The sequence below is a fragment of the Brienomyrus brachyistius genome, chromosome 4 (assembly GCF_023856365.1).
Source record: "Brienomyrus brachyistius isolate T26 chromosome 4, BBRACH_0.4, whole genome shotgun sequence".
Lineage (NCBI taxonomy): Eukaryota > Metazoa > Chordata > Actinopteri > Osteoglossiformes > Mormyridae > Brienomyrus > Brienomyrus brachyistius.
Genome location: NC_064536.1, coordinates 18326771 through 18348564, shown reverse-complemented (window position 1 = coordinate 18348564; position 21794 = coordinate 18326771). Strand labels below are relative to the sequence as shown.

The 21794-nt window shown below is 46.4% G+C and overlaps 2 protein-coding genes across 4 annotated transcripts in view; both read left to right on the top strand.

The window, feature by feature from the left end:
• LOC125739617 (tripartite motif-containing protein 16-like) overlaps positions 1-20234 on the top strand; it is a 144745-nt gene extending 124511 nt beyond the window's left edge. For both annotated transcript variants that reach the window (XR_007397218.1, XR_007397217.1), the window contains one exon: positions 19921-20234. The gene's annotated coding sequence lies outside the window, so the exon portion shown is untranslated. The remainder of the gene's footprint in view (positions 1-19920) is intronic.
• The window catches only part of LOC125739618 (tripartite motif-containing protein 16-like), a 77117-nt gene extending 56883 nt beyond the window's left edge, over positions 1-20234 (top strand). Inside the window, exons 1-6 of one of the 2 annotated variants that reach the window (XM_049009911.1) lie at positions 5886-6574; positions 9628-9723; positions 9983-10216; positions 10388-10547; positions 10910-10969; positions 19264-20234. In XM_049009911.1, the coding sequence (XP_048865868.1) occupies positions 5984-6574; positions 9628-9723; positions 9983-10216; positions 10388-10547; positions 10910-10969; positions 19264-19799 (1677 nt within the window). In that variant the 5' untranslated portion in view covers positions 5886-5983 and the 3' untranslated portion in view covers positions 19800-20234. Of the gene's footprint in view, positions 1-5885; positions 6575-9627; positions 9724-9982; positions 10217-10387; positions 10548-10909; positions 10970-19263 lie in introns of those variants that run through there. The other variant, XM_049009910.1, reaches the window with a different exon arrangement.
• Positions 20235-21794: the final 1560 nt, after the last annotated feature.

The window sequence follows — 21794 nt, the reverse complement described above, 5'->3', positions numbered from 1 at the left end:
CCCTCAAGGAGACTGGTTCCAGAGCCCAAGCCATGCGTCGAGGTGAGTCCGACTATATCTAGCCGGAACTTCGCAACCTCGCGCACCAGCTCAGACTCCTTCCCCATCAGAGAGGTGACATTCCATCTCCCTAGAGCTAGCTTCTGCAGCCGAGGATCGGACCGCCAAGGTCCCCGCCTTTGGCTGCCGCCCAGCTTGCATCGCACCCGACCCCTATGGCCCCTCCCATGGGTGGTGAGCCCATTGGAGGGGGGACCCATGTGCCTTGTTCGGGCTGTGCCCGACCAGGCCCCATGAGTGTAGGCCTGGCCACCAGGCACTCGCCCTCGAGCCCCACCCCCAGGCCTGGCTCCAGGGGGGGACCCCGGTGACCCGCATCCGGGCAAGGGAAGCCGTGAGTCCAAAATCTTGTCCTTCATAGGAATCTTCTGAACCGCACTTTGTCTGTTTCCTCACCCAGGACCTGTTTGCCTTGGGTGACCCTACCAGGGGCATAAAGCCCCAGACAACATAGCTCCTGAGATCACTGGAACACGCAAACCCCTACACCACGATAAGGTGTCGGCTCCAGGAGAGGTTAAGCTGTAATGTGACCCACAAAACACTCCCAGTGGCATTGCAGTAATACTGATATACCCCTGAGCACAGAGGAAAGGTGGATTCTTACTCTGACGTTCTTCTCCTTCCTCTGGTGACGAGCTCCACATTCTGTGCTGCTGCCTCTGCTGGCGGCGTGTTTGTTTCTCTCCCCCCTGTCTAATTTAGACGTGGTGCACTTGTTCCCCTGGGGGTGGGTGTATAAGGTGGGTCCCCGGCTAAGGGGGGAGGAATCGATCCTGTGGCAGCCACCACGCCGGCTTCGGCTCTGCATCAGTGTTTCATTCTCCTTTTCTGTTCTGTTCTTGACCGTACATCAGAAAGAAAGGGGGGAAACCTGTGGTCTCATGCACAGTACATTTGTATGCAAAGGTAAGACTGTTAAGCATTTGGGGCCACTTGACCTTTGACCTATGTGAAAGAGCCCTAATCAGGTTCCCCAACGTGCGGTTCATCCTCTCTACTTGACCATTCCCCATGGGGGTGATACGGAGTGGTGTGTGACTTCTTCACCCCAGCTAACAAGAGCAGCTCCGCAATTAAAGACCCCTCAAAATTAGCCCCCTGATCTGAATGAATGCAAGCTGGAAACCCATATACACAAAGGAATTTGTTCCAGAGGACCCAAGCTACCGACTTAGCAGACTGATTGGGGCAAGGATATGCACAAGCCAGCTTAGTAAAAAGGTCAGTAACCATTAAGACGTCAATAGATTTGTTATTAGAATCTTCTGCAGACCAAAAATCAATGCATACTAATTCCAAAGGAGCTGGGATAGCAATGGAAACGAGAGGAGCCCTAGCCTCAGGTTCCGGAGCCTTGCTAACTACACACCTCTTGCACCTGTGTACATAATTCCATATGTCTCTTTCGAGCGTGTCCCAGTAAATCCTCTGTCTAGCCAGCCACAGAGTACGTTGCAGACCCAGGTGACCTGCCTCATCATGAATCCCTTTCACCACAGTGGACCTCAGTGCTTCGGGCACCACATACATTCTTCTACATTCTACAGGCATTCTTTTTGGACACAGGATTCTTAGCCACCCTGTATAGCACCTAACCGTGTTGTCAGTTTACCCCACTGCCTCAAAACCCTAAGCGTCTCCTGGGATTCATGTACCCGCTCGCACCTGGATGGATGTTGCCCCCTATCAACAAAGAACCTTACCCTACTAATGCTGGGATCCTGACACTGCCTGTCATACAGTTCTTCATGACTAAAAATAGGTAACGTATGCTGACCAGTCGTGGCCTTGGCCCTCAACTGCTGAGTATGAGAGATAGCCCTAAGCTCAGCACCATACTCCCAGTTCGAGAGGACAGCAGCACAGCAGAGACCTCTTCATGCGAGCCCCTGCCTCCCGCCAACTTCTGAGCGACACATGTAACCCCAACACACACATCATCAGCCACTGGGGCAGCTCACTGCTCTCTAAATTCAGCAAGCACAGTTCAACATGTCCCGAACTGAATCCACCTGCAAGTTCTGAGCTTCTTTGAGCAGTTGAACATAGGAAGTCCTGGTCAGGTGATGCATAACTCTGTGCCTCACAAGTGGCAGCCTGTGACGCATGGATAAACATCAGCCACTTTGGCATTTCGGCGTAGGGTTAACAACCTTGACTGGAAGCCAAGTATCCAACATACTGGCAGTATTTCAAATCAACTTCAAATCAACTTTGTCCTGCACTAGCACAGACGTGTAAAATAGACTGTCACTCTGCACAGCTCTCATGGTGTTTTTCATGACTATTTTACTTGATTTCAGCACTGTCTCACACAAATATGAACACACAGACTCAATGCCATCATCTACATTGGAGGGAAAACTCAGTCGCCTGGCACTGCCCACAGTCCCCACTGTGGCAGAACCAGCAACACGCCTCCCACCCTGAAACCTGCCCTGACACTGTGCACATATGTGCTCCGGACTGAAGCACGAAAAGCACAACCTATGCAACCTGCAGTGAGACTGAGTAGAATGGTCAGCACTCTGACACACATTGCATTTGAAGGTGCGTTTCACACTCTGCTTAGGGTGACTATACTGAGCAGCCTGGACGTTGCACACTAATGCCTTCTCTATCAAGCCCAATAACCTGTCCAGTGTGGTGCCCTCCGTAGCTGCGCTGTCTGACATGCCCACCCCCACTGTAGACTCACCAGACAGCATAACGCCACTCACAGCCTCAGTTACCGGCGTGACAGCAGGAACCGTGTGCTGAGACACATGACCCCTCTGACCCTTGCGGTTTCATAAATACTCATCCAGACGTGCCTGAACTTCACAGGCCGTCGAATTCCTGGTCATCCTTATTCGTGTACTTTAGACCATAAAACCTGGCCCATTTGGCAGTGTTACGTGTGGACATTAGGGGGGGAAGTCAGGGGGCTGAGGGTAGACTAGTGGTCGCAAAGGGTAGTGGGCCCAGTCTTTTAGGTGAACTAATATGGAAAATTTCTTCAAGGTCTCTCCAAGGTTCTGGCACCCCTATATAAACTGCTGCACAAGGACAGCAGGTGGCAGTGGTGTGCAGAGCAGGAGAAGAGGTAAATGAACTCCTTCAATCAGTTAAGTTGCTCCTGCATTATGATCCAGACAAAGAGATTACACTGTCATGTGATGCCTCCCCCTATGCAGTGGGGACAGTTCTATCACACGTCATGAAGGACGGGTCAGAGAAGCCTATTGGTTTTGCTTCACGGACGCTGACTGTGGCAGAAAAGGGTTATTCACAGCTGGACAATGAAGGGCTTGCCATTCTGTTTGCTGTAAACCGTTTTCATCAGTATTTATATGGGCGTGTTTTTTTACATTTGTACAGATCATAAGGCACTACTGAGCGTGTCCGGTGAGACCCACTGCATTCCCCCGTTGGCCTCTGCCCGTATCCAGTGTTGGGCATTAACTTTGTCAGCCTATCAGTATACTATGGTGTACAGAGCAGTAAAGGACAATGCCAATGTTGATGCATTAAGTCGACTGCTGTTGCCAGAGGCGACTGTTTCTACACATGTGCCTCCAGAGACTGTTTTTTCATTAGAGAAGTTGTCTGTCACAGCAGCTCAGGTCAAGCAGTGGACAGAGAGACCCGGTCCTGTCTAAGGTAAAGACTTACTTGTTACAAGGTTGGCTCAGTAAGGCTCCAAGCGAGGAACTGAGGCCTTATGTGCAACATAAGACAGAACTGAGCCTACAAGATGGGTGCGTTTTCGGGGGCAGAAGTCATAGTGCCTCACCAAGGCTGTTCACAGATGATAGAGGAGATACATGAGGCGCATCCAGGCGTGTTGAGGATGAAAGGTCTAGCAAGGTCCTACGTCTGGTGGCCGAAAATGAACTTAGAGATGGAAAATAGGGTAAAGTCATGTTCACAGTGTCAGTCCAATCAGAAAATGTCATCACCTGCTGCTTTGCACTCGTGGGAGTGGCCAGACCATCCGTGGTCTAGGTTTCATCTGGACTTTGCTGGTCCTTTTATGGGACAGATGTTTCTGATCATGGTCGAGGCCCATTCTAAGTGGATAGAGTGTCAAACCAGCAACATAACAGCACGCTCAACAACAGACGCACTCAGACAAGTGTTTGCAGTTCATGAGTTGCCCGACTCCCTGCTTACAGATAATGGTCTGACTTTTACCAGTGAGCTGTTTCGCGAGTCCAGAATGGTATTCACCACATTCTTGCAGTTACTTTCCATCCAGCCTCAAATTGACTGGCGGAACGGGTGGTCCAGACAGTGAAGGAAGGTCTGAAGCGCATGACAGGTGGCTCGCTGAGCGCTAGGCTTTCACGTTTCCTGTTTAAATATCGTCTCACTCCAGAGACCACTAGTTAGGAATAAATGCATGTCTTTTACACAACTTCAGCCTCTGTTCATTGCATGCTCACAATAATCACTGCCTCTGTGCAATCTGGCTCCTAAGCTCTGAAACCTCAAACTCATGTGAAATATCACGACACTCTCTCTCATTGGCCGTGAGGGGAGCTTCGCTACCGATCGTTTACATTACCTGGTGATGCAGCTCGGTGGACGAGCTTTCTAACCCAGGTTATTGAGCGATACTGGTTATTAGTGAATTCCATTTAAGTCTCACATTAACAGACTCACGAGGATTCACAGTTGAGTTTGGAGGAGCCAACCATTCGGCATAACAATTACTTAATAATCATCATTAAATAATAATTTTTTTTTTTCATTTCAACACTGGAGATATAAAGTTTACCTGAGGTAAATAATTTCAACACCTGCTGCACGAATCTTTCATCCCAGTGACTACGACACCAACCGCCAGTGATGTCTGTGGAGCCCAGAAATACCAGCCTAGCTGCACTAGTGCCCAGGCAGCACCTTGAAAGCGGCATGTTTGCAGTGTCACGTTTGCCTCACTTGTTCACCACTTTCGAAAACAGTATCTGCTAAGTACTAGAACTGTAATCATATGTGAGTGAGTATGTCTGCTTTGAAGGAGCAGAGATCACACCTCCTTACTGTAGGTACAGGGCACAGAAACAGGTAAATCCTGTAAGGTAACATTCTTAGAGTCAACATAAATTCCAACACAGTTCTGGAATATGAAGTTCATAGTCAGTCATAATTTTGTAGCATTAAAATGTAACTTAAATAAATCCTAACAGTATGTGTGATTGTGGGGGGGTGTGGGGTCTCGGGGTGTAACCTCTGTCTCTGGGCTTGTTTCCTGTCCCTCCTGCTGTATGTGTGAAATTTGCATGTTCTTCCAATGTGGGCTTTCTCCTCCTACTTTGGAAAACATGAAACTGCGATCAGCCGATTGGGATCTCTAAGCTGCCCTTAGTGTGCGTCTGTATGTGTGAGTTTGTGCTCTGCTATAAACTAGTATCCTACCCATTGTGCCCCCTGCCCTGTGCCACCTGGGACAGGCTCCAGGCTCCCCACCCCCCTGTACAGGATAAGCAGTAATGGAGGACGGCTCCACACTGTTCCAAAGAAAGGGCGCTCCAGCTCCCTTCAGGACTTCAGAGCAGCTGCTCTCACTTCACGCCTCCAAGTTTGTGGGTGTGGTTCCCACTCCTGGTTCTGCATGTACAGCTTGCATGTTCTCCCCGTGTTCCACTGAGTCTCCTCAGGTCTCTTTCTGCTGTCCAAGATCATGCAGCTTGGTGAATTAGTGTCACTCGATTGTAACAGATAACAGAATAACAGATATTCTCATTAAAGCTAAATAAATGTCTGTTGTGTGTATAGTTTGCATAATGTACTTTTTTAGTTATAAACCTCAACACCAGTGTTTGCCCAGTCTGCTCTTCTCAGTCTGGCCTCAGTCCAAAACCACACCTGCTGCAGCCTGAGAAGCAGGATGTGAGAGAAAACAAAACTGAATCCTATCAGTGTTCGTGGTAAAATGGCAGAAACCAGTGTTGCAGTGGATCAGAACCAGTTCAGCTGCCCAATCTGTTTGGATCTACTGAAGGATCCAGTGGCTATTCCCTGTGGACACAGTTACTGTATGAGCTGCATTAAGAACTGCTGGGATGAGGAAGATTGTCTTGGAGTTTACAGCTGCCCCCAGTGCAGACAGACCTTCACACCCAGACCTGTTCTGGGCAGAAACACCATACTGGCTGAAGTGGTGGAAAAACTAAAGAAGACTGGACTACAAGCAGCTACTCCTGCTGCCCATTATGCTGGACCTGGAGATATAGAGTGTGACGTCTGTACTGGGAGAAAAGAGAAAGCTGTCAAGTCCTGCCTGGTGTGTCTGGTCTCCTACTGTGAATCTCACCTCCAGCCTCACTATGAGTCTCCAGCATTTAAGAAGCACAAGCTGGCTAATCCTACTAGACATCTGCTGGACAAGGTCTGTTCCCACCATGACAAACCCCTGGAGGTCTACTGCCGTACCGACCAGCAGTGTATCTGTAATCTCTGTATGATGGATGAACACAGAGGCCATGATACAGTCTCAGCTGCTGCAGGAATGACGGAGATACAGGTCAGGCCAGACGTTTTCTTATATAAATTATAACATTTATTTGAAATAAAAGGGGCTTTTGTCTTTACACATGTGAGTATTATTTCTATAAAAACATCCAGAACAAGTATGGTTTGAAAATGTGAAAGAAAAATTAACTGAAAATACAATTTTAAAAAGCTTTGATTGAATTTGTACTGAAACTCCTTCAAACATCGAATCATGTGGCTGCAGTTGAATACATACAGCCATCAAAACAGGGTGAACAGGTTCACTTACTGTTTAGCTGAGCTTCTGAATGGCTAAGATATGTGAGCTAAGAGGGTTTAAATATGGTGTGATCACACATACAGTGGCTAACAATTAACCAGCTAGAACTGGGGTCCGTTTCAGAAAACAGGATGTCTTACTTAGCTGGATAGCTTGTCGGGTTTAAGGTAGTCTGGGATAGATATAAGTGAATGAAAAAGAAGGCCATTTAAACTGGGACACATTACATCCAACAAGTTATCTGGCTAAATAAGAAATCTTTCTTTTTGAAACTGGTCCCTGGTTTTGCTAAATTGCTGTCCGACTTGCAGCATTGGAACGTGTTTAACTCGTCTGTGACGTCATTCCCAGCTCCGAATTCCGACCTCCGAGGTAAATGGAGCTCAGCATAAGAGTAGTGGCTCCATCACCTCAGAAACAGCCACCATCCTGGAATTTTAATTTCACACACTGCAGTGTGTAGAGTTTACTGAGAACGGTGCAGTGAACATGAAACACCCAGAGTGTGAAGTAAAAGGAGGAAAGTAGTCAGGGCCGCAGTGGGACTGAATATCTAACCGGGAATTCAAGCCCCCAGAAAACCCAATATAAAATTATATAAACAATGACACTGTTATTATATGTTTCTATTCACACATCCATTTTCTAGGCTACTGGACACACATTCTTACCTACACACTTTAATTTTACCTTCATGTAATTTTTACCAGCACATTTCACTAATATTAATAAAGCGCGGAGCAGCTTTGACATAAATAATGAAGCTTCGTCTCAGTGCCTGTCCTTGTGTCTCTTCCCCGTGTGGCCAGCAGCCATCGCTGTCCATCCCCTTTGTCCTCTCATTGTCTTTGGCCCTAGTGTGTTCTTCCTTTTCCCCACATGGCTGCATTCGGCTCAATGGGTTGAGTGTGTGACATAGAGGCTAAAACCAGCTGGTCATGGGTTTGAGGCAGATCAGGAACAAACATCACCTCTATCATTTAATTACTGGTTTTCTATTCTTCTTAGTGTTTATTAGTTATTTGTTCTCCTTGTGAAGCTTCTGTCTTGTTTTATTATGTTCCACATGTTTCTGTATTTTCTAAGTGTTGAATTCCTAGTGTGTGATTAGTGTTTCTTACTTTCAATGATTGTTGGAGTTTCCCTAGTTGTATTCATTAGTATAAGTTACTGCACCTGTTGCCTGTTTTCCCTGCACCGTTGTGACTGGTTAATTGTCTTATGTGTCACATCTGCCTCTTCGTTAGTTTGGTTGTCTGTCGCATTTAAGTGCTTGTCCTCCTTTTTCATGCTGATTCATTGTTTCTGTGTTGGTGGTGGAATGTTAGGTCATTGTCTTTAGTCACACCCTGTTTTTCTACCTGGTTGCTTTTCGTGGTTTTCTTCCCTTAGTTGCCCATAGTGATGGCAAAACAAAGCTTTCCGAAGCAAGTCTGTCGAAAAATGATTCAGTACTCAAAGCTTTTCTAAATGGTGAACATTAGTGACACTAGGTGGTCAAATAAGTAAATAGCAGCTCATTTTGACTGAGTGTCGTGCATCAGAATATATACAATTAGGTAAACAGTGGTCTGTAGTGCTTTATGCATGTAAATGTACTGATTAAGTTGGGTGCAATTTCGTGTGGATTGGGAAACCTTTGAATTACCTGGGAAGGGGTGCATGTGTAACTCAAGAGGGGACATTGGACTAAAGATATTTGTCCGTCTGCATATCCCAGAACTGCAAAGGGTCTTCAGAACGCAGTATATTTGGGTCACTGAGGTAGTGCTGAACTTCCACAATAGCATCTACTGTCGAACCCTTGACCCGTCTGCTCTACCCAACATCACTGTCCAAAAGATCCTACAGACCTGGAACTAAAATGACAAAGCATGAGTCATTATATACACTGTACATTTTATACTGTACAATAGTAATTATTTATCCCAATTCAGATTAATTGAACATCATCATTAAAATGTGAAAAGTTGCAGTACCGGTGTGCATTGCAGTGGCAGATGAGGTTCCTGCAGGCTCTGGTTCTGGTGGCTGGATGCATGTTTGTGTGGATGGGTTCTGCTGGGCCTCCTGTAATCTTATGCTGGACACACACTCTGCTGTAAGGCGTCTCACAGCAGCCTAAGCATTAGATTGGTTACAGAAACCTGCAGTTTTATATCTTGGATCCAGCAGTGTGGCCAGTATCATTATGCTCATTGTCTCACAGACTGACATCCTCTCTTTGAGCAACTTCAAGAGGTTCTTGCATAACTGCTGGGCCTTGACATTCTGTGTCTGGGACAGTTTCAGATTGACAGCATGTCTAAGCATGTGGATGAGAGGAATTACCTTGGATCCTGATACTCTCTTCTCTTCAGAAAGTGGAACAGTCTATTTACTTATTGAAATGTCATAAAACACCCAGACACTCATAAATGATGTGATATTCCTCTGAGGTCAGGGTAGTGAGCTCTGTCTTCAGAGTGACCAATGCAGCTCCAACAGGTTCTCCTTGATCATGTGATCATCGCAGCATTGAATAGGTGATATTCCTGCTCGTTTCCACTTCTGTAATCATTCTCAGAGTGGGTCTGCCCATCTGCTGTTGAATTTGACAAAGCCTTTCTCTAGCAGTTGTACTGGTTCTGAAGTAGGTCACGCAGAATCTGTCTTGCCTTGGATCTGATATCATCAGGTCCTTGTGTCTAATTAATGTCCTTCTTTACAACCAAATTCAATGCATGTACAATACAGGATGATTGATTAATATGATCTCAGATAATGAAACAATCTTGCTTATTCATTTTGTTTACTATCTGTAGAAACAAATAGATCAAACACAGAGGGAATTTCAGCAGAGAATTCAGATGAGAGAGAAGGAGCTGCAGGAGCTGAGAGAGGCTGTGGCCTCAATCACAGTGAGTATGAACCTGAGGAGAAGATAACAGCTGGCTTGTGATCATATTAAATCTTCTCTCAAATTCAACAAATTGCAGATTTACAGACTTATGGGTATTAATCAAATCAATACTGCTGTGGGTTATTCTGAGTCAGTGATTTAATGGGGCAAAGTTACTAGATAAGAGTTTAATCAACTATTGTTCAATGAGGCTCTCTGGAGTCTCAAAATGGGGCCAATTGTAATTTACCGTCCTCTGATCTCTGTGTCACCAACAGAGCTCAGCACAGTCAGCACTGCAGGTCAGTGAGAGGATCTTCACTCAGATGATCCGCTCCATTGAGAGAAGACGCTCTGAGGTGACAAAGCTGATCAGAGATCAGAAGAAGGCTGCAGTGAGTCAGGCTGAAGGAGACATGAAGAGACTGAAGCAGGAGATTGATGAACTGAAGAGGAGACACTCTGAGCTGGAGCAGCTTTCACACACAGAGGATCACATCCATTTCCTCCAGGTAACAGAACAGCTACTTTGGCAATAAGAAAACCAGAGCATTCAAGTGGATGCAGGTTCTCATTTGTATTTCAGCTAGTCTGTCATTAGTCAGATGCTAGCGGTCCTGTTAATCAGATTACTATACACATTTGTTTTGATGAAGCTGTTTAATCAGACTGTGTGTCTGTAGAGGTACCAGGGTCTTCCTGTCACCCCTGAAGCTGGATTTGGACCCAGAATCTCCGTCAGTCCACGCTGCTCTTTTGCGAATATGAGGAAGGTGGTTTCTGAGCTGAAGGATCAACTGGAGAATGTTTGCAAAAAGAAAATGGCAGAGATCCGTCATACAGGTTGATAAATAAAAACACTTTTCAGTCTGGTCTTGTTAATATACACCATGCAGAGAGAGTGTGCAGTACAGTCAGCCTCACGTTGGTGTGACCAAGTCAGTTTCTGTTTCCAATAAGACTAAATCTTTATGAAAACCTGTGAGCTCTAAATTCTACAGGCTGCAAAACCCAGATCACATGATTTATGTTTCTTCTACATTACAGAATCCGAAAATCTGTATTATGTGTAACTTATGATTTTGCAGTTTGTTAAGAATGCCTGTTATTGTCCCTCATAATGATAATACACAGTGAATGAAGTCCATCTTCCACAAGTAAATTCCGTTTTACTGACATCCCTCTATCTCCCTGTCTCCTTCTAGTTACAATTGACACCGTCCTACCAGCATTAGTGCCCAGGACCAGATCAGAATTCTTACAATGTGAGTCTGTTCACACACTCGCTTCTCTCTTCTTCTATGAGCTGGAGTGTTTTATTGTGTTTCATTTTCTTTTGCTAGTGGAGTTTCTCTTTCTCTCTCCTGCTACCTCCGGGCCTTTCACATTTACATGAGCTGTTTATGTCAGTAACCTTTGATTCCTTTGAAGGCAAGTTTATTCAGGGTGTTTTTCCACTGCAACAGTGTAACGTCTAGGGTTAGGCGAGTAGGTGGGAAGCGTGGAAGGATGAGGCAGGTAGGAAATACGAGGGTTTATTCAGGGAAGAAACATGGCAGACGAACATCAGTGACAGATCTGGGGAAATTAATTCGGACGCAGACTGAAATACACAAGAGTCTTACAATAGTCTTGATTACAATTGGGGAAGCAGACCTGGATGGTCACGGGGCGTGGACACATGAGGACTGGACGCGCAGGTCATGAGAGGACCCCCTCCTAAGGCACGCACTCCGGGGGTGCCCCAAAGGGGAGTGGCGGACAGGACGAGACCAGGGGCACAGGACCTGGAAAACAAGAACCAAACCATTAACGAGACACTGGGAACAGGACCGACACACAGAATAAGCACAGGGGCAAAAGCCAAGGCAACACCTGACACAAGACGGGAAACGCAGACAGGCAGATCAGGAAGGGAGACACAAGGGGAACTGCAACAGGCAGAATGAATGGGCCAGGAGTGAACACGGGAGTTACAGAGGGGCGAGGAGCAGAGACAGGAGGGACAGAAGAATGAGGAACAAACACAGGAGGCCAAACAGGAAAGGACGGGGGACAAAGGGGAGACCAAAGGAGCCACAGCGGGTGACGGACGGCAGTCGGATGGGCCGCAGGCAACCGGGAGGCAGAAGCAGGAGGGGACCTTGCAGGTACAGGGCGAGGATGCAGGGCGAGGGACAGGAGGAGGAGTCAAAGAGGGATTCGGAGGGGGCACCAGGGGAGGCAAAGAGAAAGTCAGGGGGGACACCTGCGAAAGCAAGGAGGGAGGGAAAGCCGCAGCAGGCGACAGCATAGCCATAGCAGGCAAAGGTGCCGTCCACCAACACGCGGGAGCAGGGGACCAACGAGATGTCACAGGCGGGACCGAGGCTGAGCAATGAGGCGGTAGAGGAGGACCCGCAGGCGACCACTGAACTGAAGCCACAGGACCCGCAAGTGCCCTCTGAGCCCCAGCCAAGGCGAGCGAGGGCGAGTCAGGGGGTAGAGTGGGTGGGACCCTGGCCCTACACCTGTGTCCTCTGCCCTTTCGGGACACTGAAAGGTGGGGTTTTGGCTGGGGTCGACCTCGCCGGGGTGAGAGCAGAGGAGTCATGGAGGGGTCCCACTCGAGCTCCTCCTCCAAGGAAGAAGGAGCGGTGGTCAGACTGTCTGGGACTTCCTCGGGGACTGGGACCGGTGCTGGGGGAACTGGAGCCGGATCAGGGACTGAAACATGGACAATAGGGGCAGGAGTCACAGGTGCGGGAGGAGCTGCAGGCGGAGGCTGAGGAGCCTTGGGCGGAGCAGGGATAGGCAGAGGGGCCTTGGGCAGAGCAGCAGGTGGAGGCAGAGGGGCATCGGGTGGAGCAGCAGACGGAGGGGGAGCCGTAGCAGGCACCTCAGGGATGGGCAAAGCAGGGACTGGAGGAGCGAGGACGGGCAGAGCAGGAGCCTGGGGCAAAGCAGGAGGCGGTGCCGTAGCAGGGACCGTGGGCATAGCCGGGACCTCCGGCGTGGGCGGAGCTGCAGCCGCAGCAGGGAGCTCAGGCGGTGTAGCAGCCGCAGCAGACAGCTCGGGTGGTGCAGGAAGCAGAGCGGTAGCTGGAGGTGGGGCTGTGGTAGGCGCCTAGGGCGCCACAGAAACTGCCGACTCAGAACCAGCAGGGGGCGCCTCAATGGCCGGAGCCTTGCTGGACGGCGCAGCAGCCGCCAGGACAGGCAGATCAGGCACGGGCAGGGCAGGCAGATCAGTCAGGCAGGCTATGGGCAAAGCAGCAGGAGGCACAGGAACCACTGGGGACGCTGCAGGTGATTGCGCCTTGGCAGCGGGTACTGCTCAGTTCCGGAGCAGGGGCACTTGCGGGATAGCATCCAAAATGGACCTGGCCCCTTTAAGAACCAGCCGCATCCCGGGAAACGGGTGAGCAGTGGATTCCGGCAGAAAAGCGGCAGGCGGCTACTGTGAAGTGGCGACGATGACGTCCGATACCAACACTGCCGGATTAAGCACCGGGAGGGGCTCCACCCAGTAATCAGCAGGACAGGCAGCGGAGAGGGAGATTGCCCCTAAGAAAATCTCCAGTGTCTTCGCATGCCTCCTGCTTTTGCGCTTTTTCTTACCGCCTGTTGTCGGGGGTACTTCAGACTACGCCGATGGTGGACCCAAAGGCAGTCCGCTGTCCAGGGCTACCTGCCGCCTATTTGCCTCCGCTGCTATACCTCTTAACTTCTTCGGCTAGAAATGCGTCCTTTGTCGGAGATATCCCAGCCAAGATATCCCCGTGTGTATAGCCAGGGTGCACGCAGCAGGGTCTTCTTGAATTTCGTGCTGTTGCAGCCAATAAACAGCTTCATCGATCAGATCCCATGTTCAGTTGCCGTTAGCTGAGGCGTCTTCTTATTGAGTCTGTAACGTCCAGGGTTAGACGAGCAGGTGGGAAGCAGGAAAGGATGAGACAGGCAGGTGAGAATGGGGGATACGAGGGTTTATTCAGGGAAGACGCAGGGCAGACAGCGACGAACATCAATGACAGATCTGGGGAAAATAACTTGGACGCAGACTGAAATACAGAAGAGAAGCCAAAAATAACAGGAAACAGGTGATCACAATCAGGGAAGCACACGTGGATGATCATGGGGCGTGGCACATATAAGGACTGGACGCGCAGGTCATGACAAATAGGTACGGTACTTTTGGTACTTTCCAGTTTTTTCCATGGACTTCCAGTTGAGTACCAGTACGAAAAGTTCCAGTACCCAAAGTACCATTTCTTTTTTGGTATCTCGGAACTTTGGAGTGGGACTTGCATTCACTGTCGATTTAAAAGATAATTTTAAAAAGCATAAAAGCCAAAAGAACAAATAGTAAACTAAAAAGAAGTTTCATTGTAGAGGCAGCGTATGACAAAACTCTTGCTTAATTTGACTGAAAAATGAAAAGCTGAAGTAAACAGTAACATTTTAAGCCTTGATTATAATGAGCTGACTGTTAGCATACCTCAGGTCTTCAGGAAGCTTGTTCCACAGACAGGGAGCTTAGAGGCTAAAAGCTGCTTCAGCCTGATTGGTCTTCATTCTGGGACACTGAGTGAATGTTTCCCAGATGACCTCAGGGGTCTGGATGCTTCATAACATTCAAGGAAATTAATGCCATTTAGTGCCTTGTACACAAGTAATATTTAATTATTAATCCTGTGATGCACAGGAAGCCAGTGCAGTGATTAAGGAGCTGTGTGATATGCTCTACTTCCTTGGTGTTAGTGAGGACTCTGGTGGCAGCATCCTGGATTAGCTGCAGCTGTCTGACTGATTTATTATAGACCTGCGAAGAGACCATTACAATAGTCTAACCTTCAGAAAATAGACACATGAACAAGCTTTACTATATCTGGTTTAGCGAGAAATCCTTTTACTCTTGCTATGTTTTTAATGGTGGGAAGCTGATTTTGTAATTGTCTTTATGTGACTTGATATTTAGGTCTTAGTCCAAGATTTCTGGCTTGGATTGTCATGGATTCATGGTGATCAATAGCTTTCAGTCTTTCTGAATGAACCAATACAGGGATTTGAATGCTGGGAACACAGGAGGATGGGCCAGACCCAGGGAAAAGAACATGGACGCGTCAAAGGAAAGAAATTAACAAAACACAACACCTCTTCCCTACCCTGTAAAGATTATAACTAAAACCAAAAATAGAAAATAAAAACCCAGACTACACTAGGCTTACCCACCCGAACATAAATACAGAAGGTGGCACTCGCTCTCTAACCCAGTGTGTTCATACAGAGAGAGGACCTACGTGTTAATGTATGTGTGCACACATCTTACCTGTTCAGTTTCACAAGGGGGGGGAGGGTGGGGGATTGCAGAAGACAGGAGGAGAGTATCAAAGACACCAAATTCACCAAATGAGACTAACAACACAACCATATCTGCCCTCCTAGACACATAGACACAGCCAGCTTTGAATACTAGGCCCTTCCCATCAGGAAGAGGCCAGTCAGGATTGGTTCCACTGGAACACTGAGCACCAATGATGGGTTGCCCTGTATTTCATATGGGTAGTGCTTAACAGCCTGGAGCAGCAATTAGTGATGGGAATTCCGGCTCTGTTAAGAGAGCCGGCTCTTTCGACTCCGAAGTGGCTCTTCAGATTTTTTTGGTGCTTAAATGAATTTATTACCAAAAATAATGTAAAATTATTAGTGAAATGAATTACTATGGTTGGAAATCACGTGCAATCATTTTAGCCAGTTCATCATCAATTGTTTTCTGTTTTACTGGAGTCATAGCTTTTTGCACAAACTGTCTCAAGGAGCTCTAGGTTGTAGGTCTAGGTGGTTGTGGTGCTGTACTGGATGACGGTGTAGACACTGACAAACTGGCACTTTCAACAGTTGCAGTAGACAAACTGTCACTTTCATTAGTAGCAGGTTCACTTGCTTGCCTTTTTTCTTCCCACTGCACTGATGGATGTACAGTTCTCATGTGCCAGTGCAGGTTATTTGTAGAGCCTGTTCGATATGAGATTTTAACCTTGCATGATCTACACTCTGCCTTTGTATTATCAATGTAATTGAAATGTATCCAAATTTCACTCCGTTTCCTGCAGTCACTCATTTTGTCACAAATTTTATATCTATAAATGTAAATTCACACATAACAACCCGACCTTTACAGTTTTAAAAAGGAATTTGCCCTGTTTGCCCTCTTTCTGTCTGTCCCTGTGCTATTCATTCTTTTTTCTTTTCCTTTTTTTCTTTGTCATTCCTTCTTTCTTTTCTCATCTTCTCTTTTCTTCCGCTTTCAGGTAGTAAAAAACTATATGAACAATTTCATGATGCATTACCCGTATTGTTGTACTTTATCGTGTTTTGACGTACAATATTCAGTAAAGATGGGGGAAAAAATGTTGTACAATCGCAGCCTCCACAGTGAGCTGCTAATTTTGTAGCACTGCTGCAGCATCTCTATACAGACACTCCTCACTTAACCACCGAGTTCCAATCCTACGACTGGGTCCTTAAGCTAATCCAGAGTCTTTTTTCATTATTGCTGGAGACTTCAATCAGGCAAATCTGAAAACAGTTTTCCCCAAATTCTTCCAGCATGTGAACTTCCTGGCTAAAGAGAGAATCTGTCTGGACAATGTTTACACAAACGTTTGTGAGGCCTACAAGGCCCTCCCCCCCCCCCCCCCCCCCCCCACCTCGGCTACTCAGACCATGTCACTGTGATCATGGTTCCTGTGTATAAATCCCTGCTGAAGCACAACAAACCAGTCAGTAAGAGTGTGGCCAGCTGGTGCCGTTTCAGCTCTCCAAGGCTGCTGTGAATCTACTGACTGGGACATTTTTAAGGAGGTTGCTATAAATGGTGATGTCATCAACCTGGAGGAGTATAAAAACTCTGTGATCGATGACCACGACAGCTGACCAAAGGCCCAGGATGACGAGGGAAGTGCTCACACAGCTAAGAATCAGAAATGCAGCTTTCAGATCTAAAGACAAGGCTGCCCTCAGGACGCCCAGAGACAACCTGTCCGGAGCTATGAGGATAGCCAATCAGGCACATGCACAGAGGATCAATGAACACTTTAATTGCACCAAAGACACACACCGTATATGGTAGGACAATCAGCCAATCACGATCTACAAGACCAACCCACACATCAGTGGCGGTGATGTCTCCCTTCTAGAAGAGCTGAACAATTCTTTTGCAGACTCTGATGAACAGAATAAGGAGCCAACACCTCCCCCCAGTGACCAGGTACTCTGTCCACAGCTGATGTGAGAAGTCTTCTATCCAGAGTCAATCCACGCAAGGCTGTAGGACCTGACAACATACCTGTCTGTGTGCTGAGAGAATGCACTGACCACCTGGCTGGTGTCCTCACACACATTTCCAACACCTCTTTAAGCCAGTGGTCTGTCCGAGCATGCTTCACATCAACCACCATCATCCCAGTACTGAAGAAGCCATCAGTGACTAGCCTGAATGACTACTGTCCCGTTGCACTCATGTCAATCATTATGAAGTGCTTTGAAAGGCTGGTAATGGCAGTAATACATAAAGGGCAATCTTCCTACCTCTCTAGACCCTCTCCGATCTGCATACTGGTCCAACAGGTCTACTGAGGACACCGTAGCCTCTGCCCGTCACCTTTCCCTGACACATCTGGGTAAGAGTCACATATGTCAGGATGTTATTCAGGATGTTATTCATAGACTTCAGCTCTACCTTCAATACGTCCCTCAAAAACTGAGGGGGTTAAGCTTGAACACCACTCTCTGCAACTGGATCTTGGATTTCATGATAGAGATGCCCCAGTCAGTATGTATGGACTGCAACACCTCCAACACCGTCATCATCAAGTTTGTGGGTGGGACTAACAACTGTGGTGGGACTGATAAACATAGTAGATGAATCAGCATACAGAGAAGAAGTGGAAAGTCTGTCCACAAGGTGCAAAGACAACAATCTATCTGTCAACGTTGACAAGGCAAAGGAGATGATTATGGACTTCAGAAGGACACATCCTGCCCACATGCCACTCAGCATCAATGGTACTGCTGTGGAGATTGTAAGGAGAACCAAGTTCCTCATTGTGGACATAACTGAGGAACTTACGGACAATTATGGACAAATAACACCAGTTCCTTATTCAAGAAAGCCCAGCAAAGACTATACTTCCTGAGGCAGGCTCCGGACTCCCAGCGACCCAGTAGGATAGGTGGTTTGGAAAATGGATGGATGGAGATAAGTGGCACAAAATGGATGGATGGATGGATGGAACTGTATTGAAAAATCACGCTAATTATGAAAGTATGCAAGTAAGAATTTCAAGTTAGAGCTTCATTGTAATTTGTACAAGAAACTGCTTTCTTAAAAACTTTTACTGCCATTAAATTTTGAAGCCACTGTACACATACGGGCACAATAATCTTTGGAATATTTTCTTTCTTGCCTTTGAAAATATACAGTTTTTCTGGCCACTCATTCTTAAAAAAACAGATGCTACTTTAATACTATCTGTACCGTATATAAACACAATTTCCCGTGACAAAACGTGACCATACTCCCACCCCATTTCCTGGTGGTACTGCATCTCGCGCATGCGTCGCGCATCCTCATGTAGGCGCACAGACGCAGCCGGAATCAACACAGAAAACACGTGGCGGCCAGACTGGTACTTTTATGATACGTTTTACGTCATCGTCCTCCTCCGCGGACGCTAGCGTCCACTTTGAACAGCACAGATACTTTTGACGAGGGTTGGGGTAGTTTGCAAACCCTGCAAGCAATTTAAGGTAAAACTGTTACATACATATAAATGCGTATGCATGTGTGTGCAGACTTGTCTGGAATTGAAAATCTCATGCCAGCCAGTTGATTGAAGTTGGCAGCCCGTGAACTGGCGCTTTGAATTTGTAAAACGTAGGGAGACATACACAGACCTCACTGCTGTGGTACGTGTGCAGGGAATATCAGAATAATAATTTACTGATAATATTATTTAAATGGGACACATTTAAGCCTAGATGCGTCCGCGCTGGGAGCGTTGCGTCGGCGCGCTGCTAGAGAGAGGTGTGTGTCCAAAGTGGTTTGAAAGAAGTTCATATTGTGACGTAAAGACAAACTGGTGGTAATCTTTGTCATATAATTTTATGGTTAACATGTCTGATGAATACTGTTTGTAATTTTATTCACCTGTAACTAAGGCTATTCATTTAGCACGCGCAGCATTTCGCCCCGCCTTCTCGACGACGTCCGACATTTCCTGAGGTATTTCACATACTTGAATTCCTGCTTCGTTTTTATATTTTATGTATCGTACAGAATAATAGAGCGCAGGCTAAAGTGCAGTTGGGTCCCCAGCGAGTCTCTCAGCGCGGCGTGTCTCACAGCGCAGGGGGCAGCCGGAGCGCCGCAGACTCGGGCGGCTACATGAGTATATTGGGAATAAAATGTGTGTATTGGAGCGAGTTCTGTGTTAGTGAGTGTGTGAGGTGTGACAGTGATAATGATGGAGATGCTGGGCTTCGTCATGGGATTAATCGCTCTTCCTTTTGCCTACAGACTCCTGCCAGCTGAGACTGGACCCCAACACAGCAAACAGGCTCCTGTCTCTGTCAGGGGGGAACAGGAAGGTGACAGGGGGGGCAGAGCAGCCATATCCTGATCATCCAGAGAGATTTGACTTCTGCAGTCAAGTTCTGTGCAGAGAGAGTCTGACCGGTCGCTGTTACTGGGAGGCTGAGTGGAGTGGAGATGACGCCTGGATAGGAGTGACTTATAAAGGAATCGGGAGGAAAGGATGGAGTTATGACTGTCGGCTTGGATTCAATGACAAGTCATGGATGCTGTTCTGCTCTCCTGACAGTTACTCTGTCCGACACAATAATAAACGGACTTTCATACCCATAAAGCCCTCAGGCTCCCGCAGAGTAGGAGTGTATCTGGACCAGGCAGCTGGTACTCTGTCCTTCTACAGAGTCTCCTCTGATGGACTGACCCTCCTGTACAGCTTCACCTCCTCATTCACTGAACCCCTCTATCCAGGGTTTGGGGTTAATTATACAAACTCCCCCGTGTCGCTGTGCATGCTGGGATAGCTCACTGTGTGCTGGAGGAATCATTTTTACCTTATCAGAGTGTCACATGTCGCTGCTTCTCAGTGGCAAATAGTAAAGTCTCTGTTTTATAACCAGTATAACCCTTTTTACTCTGTCTGAGGTGTGACGTATGTTATACAGAAATAAATGAATGTTTGTTCAGTTTGCCAAACTCATGCAAAATTACTGTTTTTCTCTGACTTTTGTTCTATGTTGTCTGTTAATGCAACAAAACTGCTAAAATAAATTCATAGTAAATGCAGTCTTACCAATAGAGTGAATTCTGATTCTGAATAAAATAAAATGTAATGAAATGTAAGCCTGATGAGTGGGGGGGCTTTTTCCCTCCCCTTATATGTACATTTTATATATTTCTGTCTGTATATTGTATTTGTTGCCTGTACACTGACAATAAAGGCTTCCTATTCTATCCTATTAATGTCCTGGTTCAGCGCTGCTCGAAGCGTTAGTGAGACAACTGAGTAATGTGAAACATATAATTAAATAAATTCACTTTACTGTAATTTCACTAACAAGATTAGATTAAATCAGCATATATAATTACCATGTAAAAGGAGACGGGAGACATAACAGCGAAAGCAATAAATATCTGAGTTAAAATGAAAAGTCATAAATCACATCATTGACACATTTGATTAAATGATCAAACCACAAGCAAGAATAAAAATTTCCTAAGTAAACCTTTGAACTGCTAAACCTGACAATCGACAAGCTAATTAGCAAACGGCGTCTCTGACCCACATTAAACACGGGAAAAGAATCATTAAAAGCCGAACTAAATTCTTACTTCCTAAGTAAACAATTAAACAAGTAATTCAAAATAAAGCGTAACACATTTTTATTTCTCCCAAAAAATACGGTTTAACTTCAGACGGCAGAACCTCACGTCCGCCCCCTACTGCCGCCCTGAGGTAACTGCGGGTTTCCCGTCGGTCGCAGCACGTGAGACGCTGCGGTCCCTCAGTTAACGTCCCCATCACAACACACCAGATATGGTTAACGGGTACAGTTATTATTTAACGTTAAATAAAACATTAACCTGATAAAAAATATTCTAAAATAAAAGTCAATATTTTGTGAAGTCTAAAAAAATGCTTATTTAGAATGGACAATTATTTGATTTGTTATTCTGACTACAGTGATTCAATTTTTTATTAAAACCAATGTGGACAGTATTCTGATTTCACTACATGCCTTATCATCTATGATACACTGTATATGATTCCAAAAGACCCAAAAAGCATACAATCTCTTTTGTATGAATCCTGATTTATTTTATATTTTAGTCTAAGTATCTTCTTTTTAATCCACACAATTTTGGAATAAGATTATCAGATGCATGAGCATGACCACAGTGAGAAGAGGATCTGATGGATGGAGGACCTAAGTACCATAATCTTAGTAACGCAGGAGCAGAATTGGACCATAAGAGGAACTGGCAGGCTCCATCTCACAAATGGTACGTGGGTGTAGAAGTTACTCAAAACCATGTGGCTGAAATCCTCCACATGTGCATTTTGAATGTATTGGGCATCATGTCCTGTTTTAACCATGAGAATCCAGTGAGGGGCGGCTCAGTGGGTAACAGGGCTGCCTTGCAGCTGCAGTGTTGAATGTTTCCATCCTTTTCCTACACTGTCTGTGTGGCGTTTGTTTGCTCTCTTTATCCCACATGGGATTCTTCGTGCAGCTACTCTGACAGGCATCTGTAAATTGTCCAGACTCTATGACTGTGAGTGTGCCTTGTGATTAAATGGCATTCTATCCATGGTGGACCCCAGCTTTGTTCCCTGTGTTTCCTGTAATTGGCTCTGGGATACCCTTGTGATAAGTGTTTGGAAGATGGATGCATCACATCTTAGTACTTGTGATGATCTGTCCCATCTTCTCCCGATTGGGCCAGCAGAGGTCACTGCTCATGCATATACTGGTTTTAGCACAGCTTAATTGTAAAGCATAGCAGTTGGCCTCCGA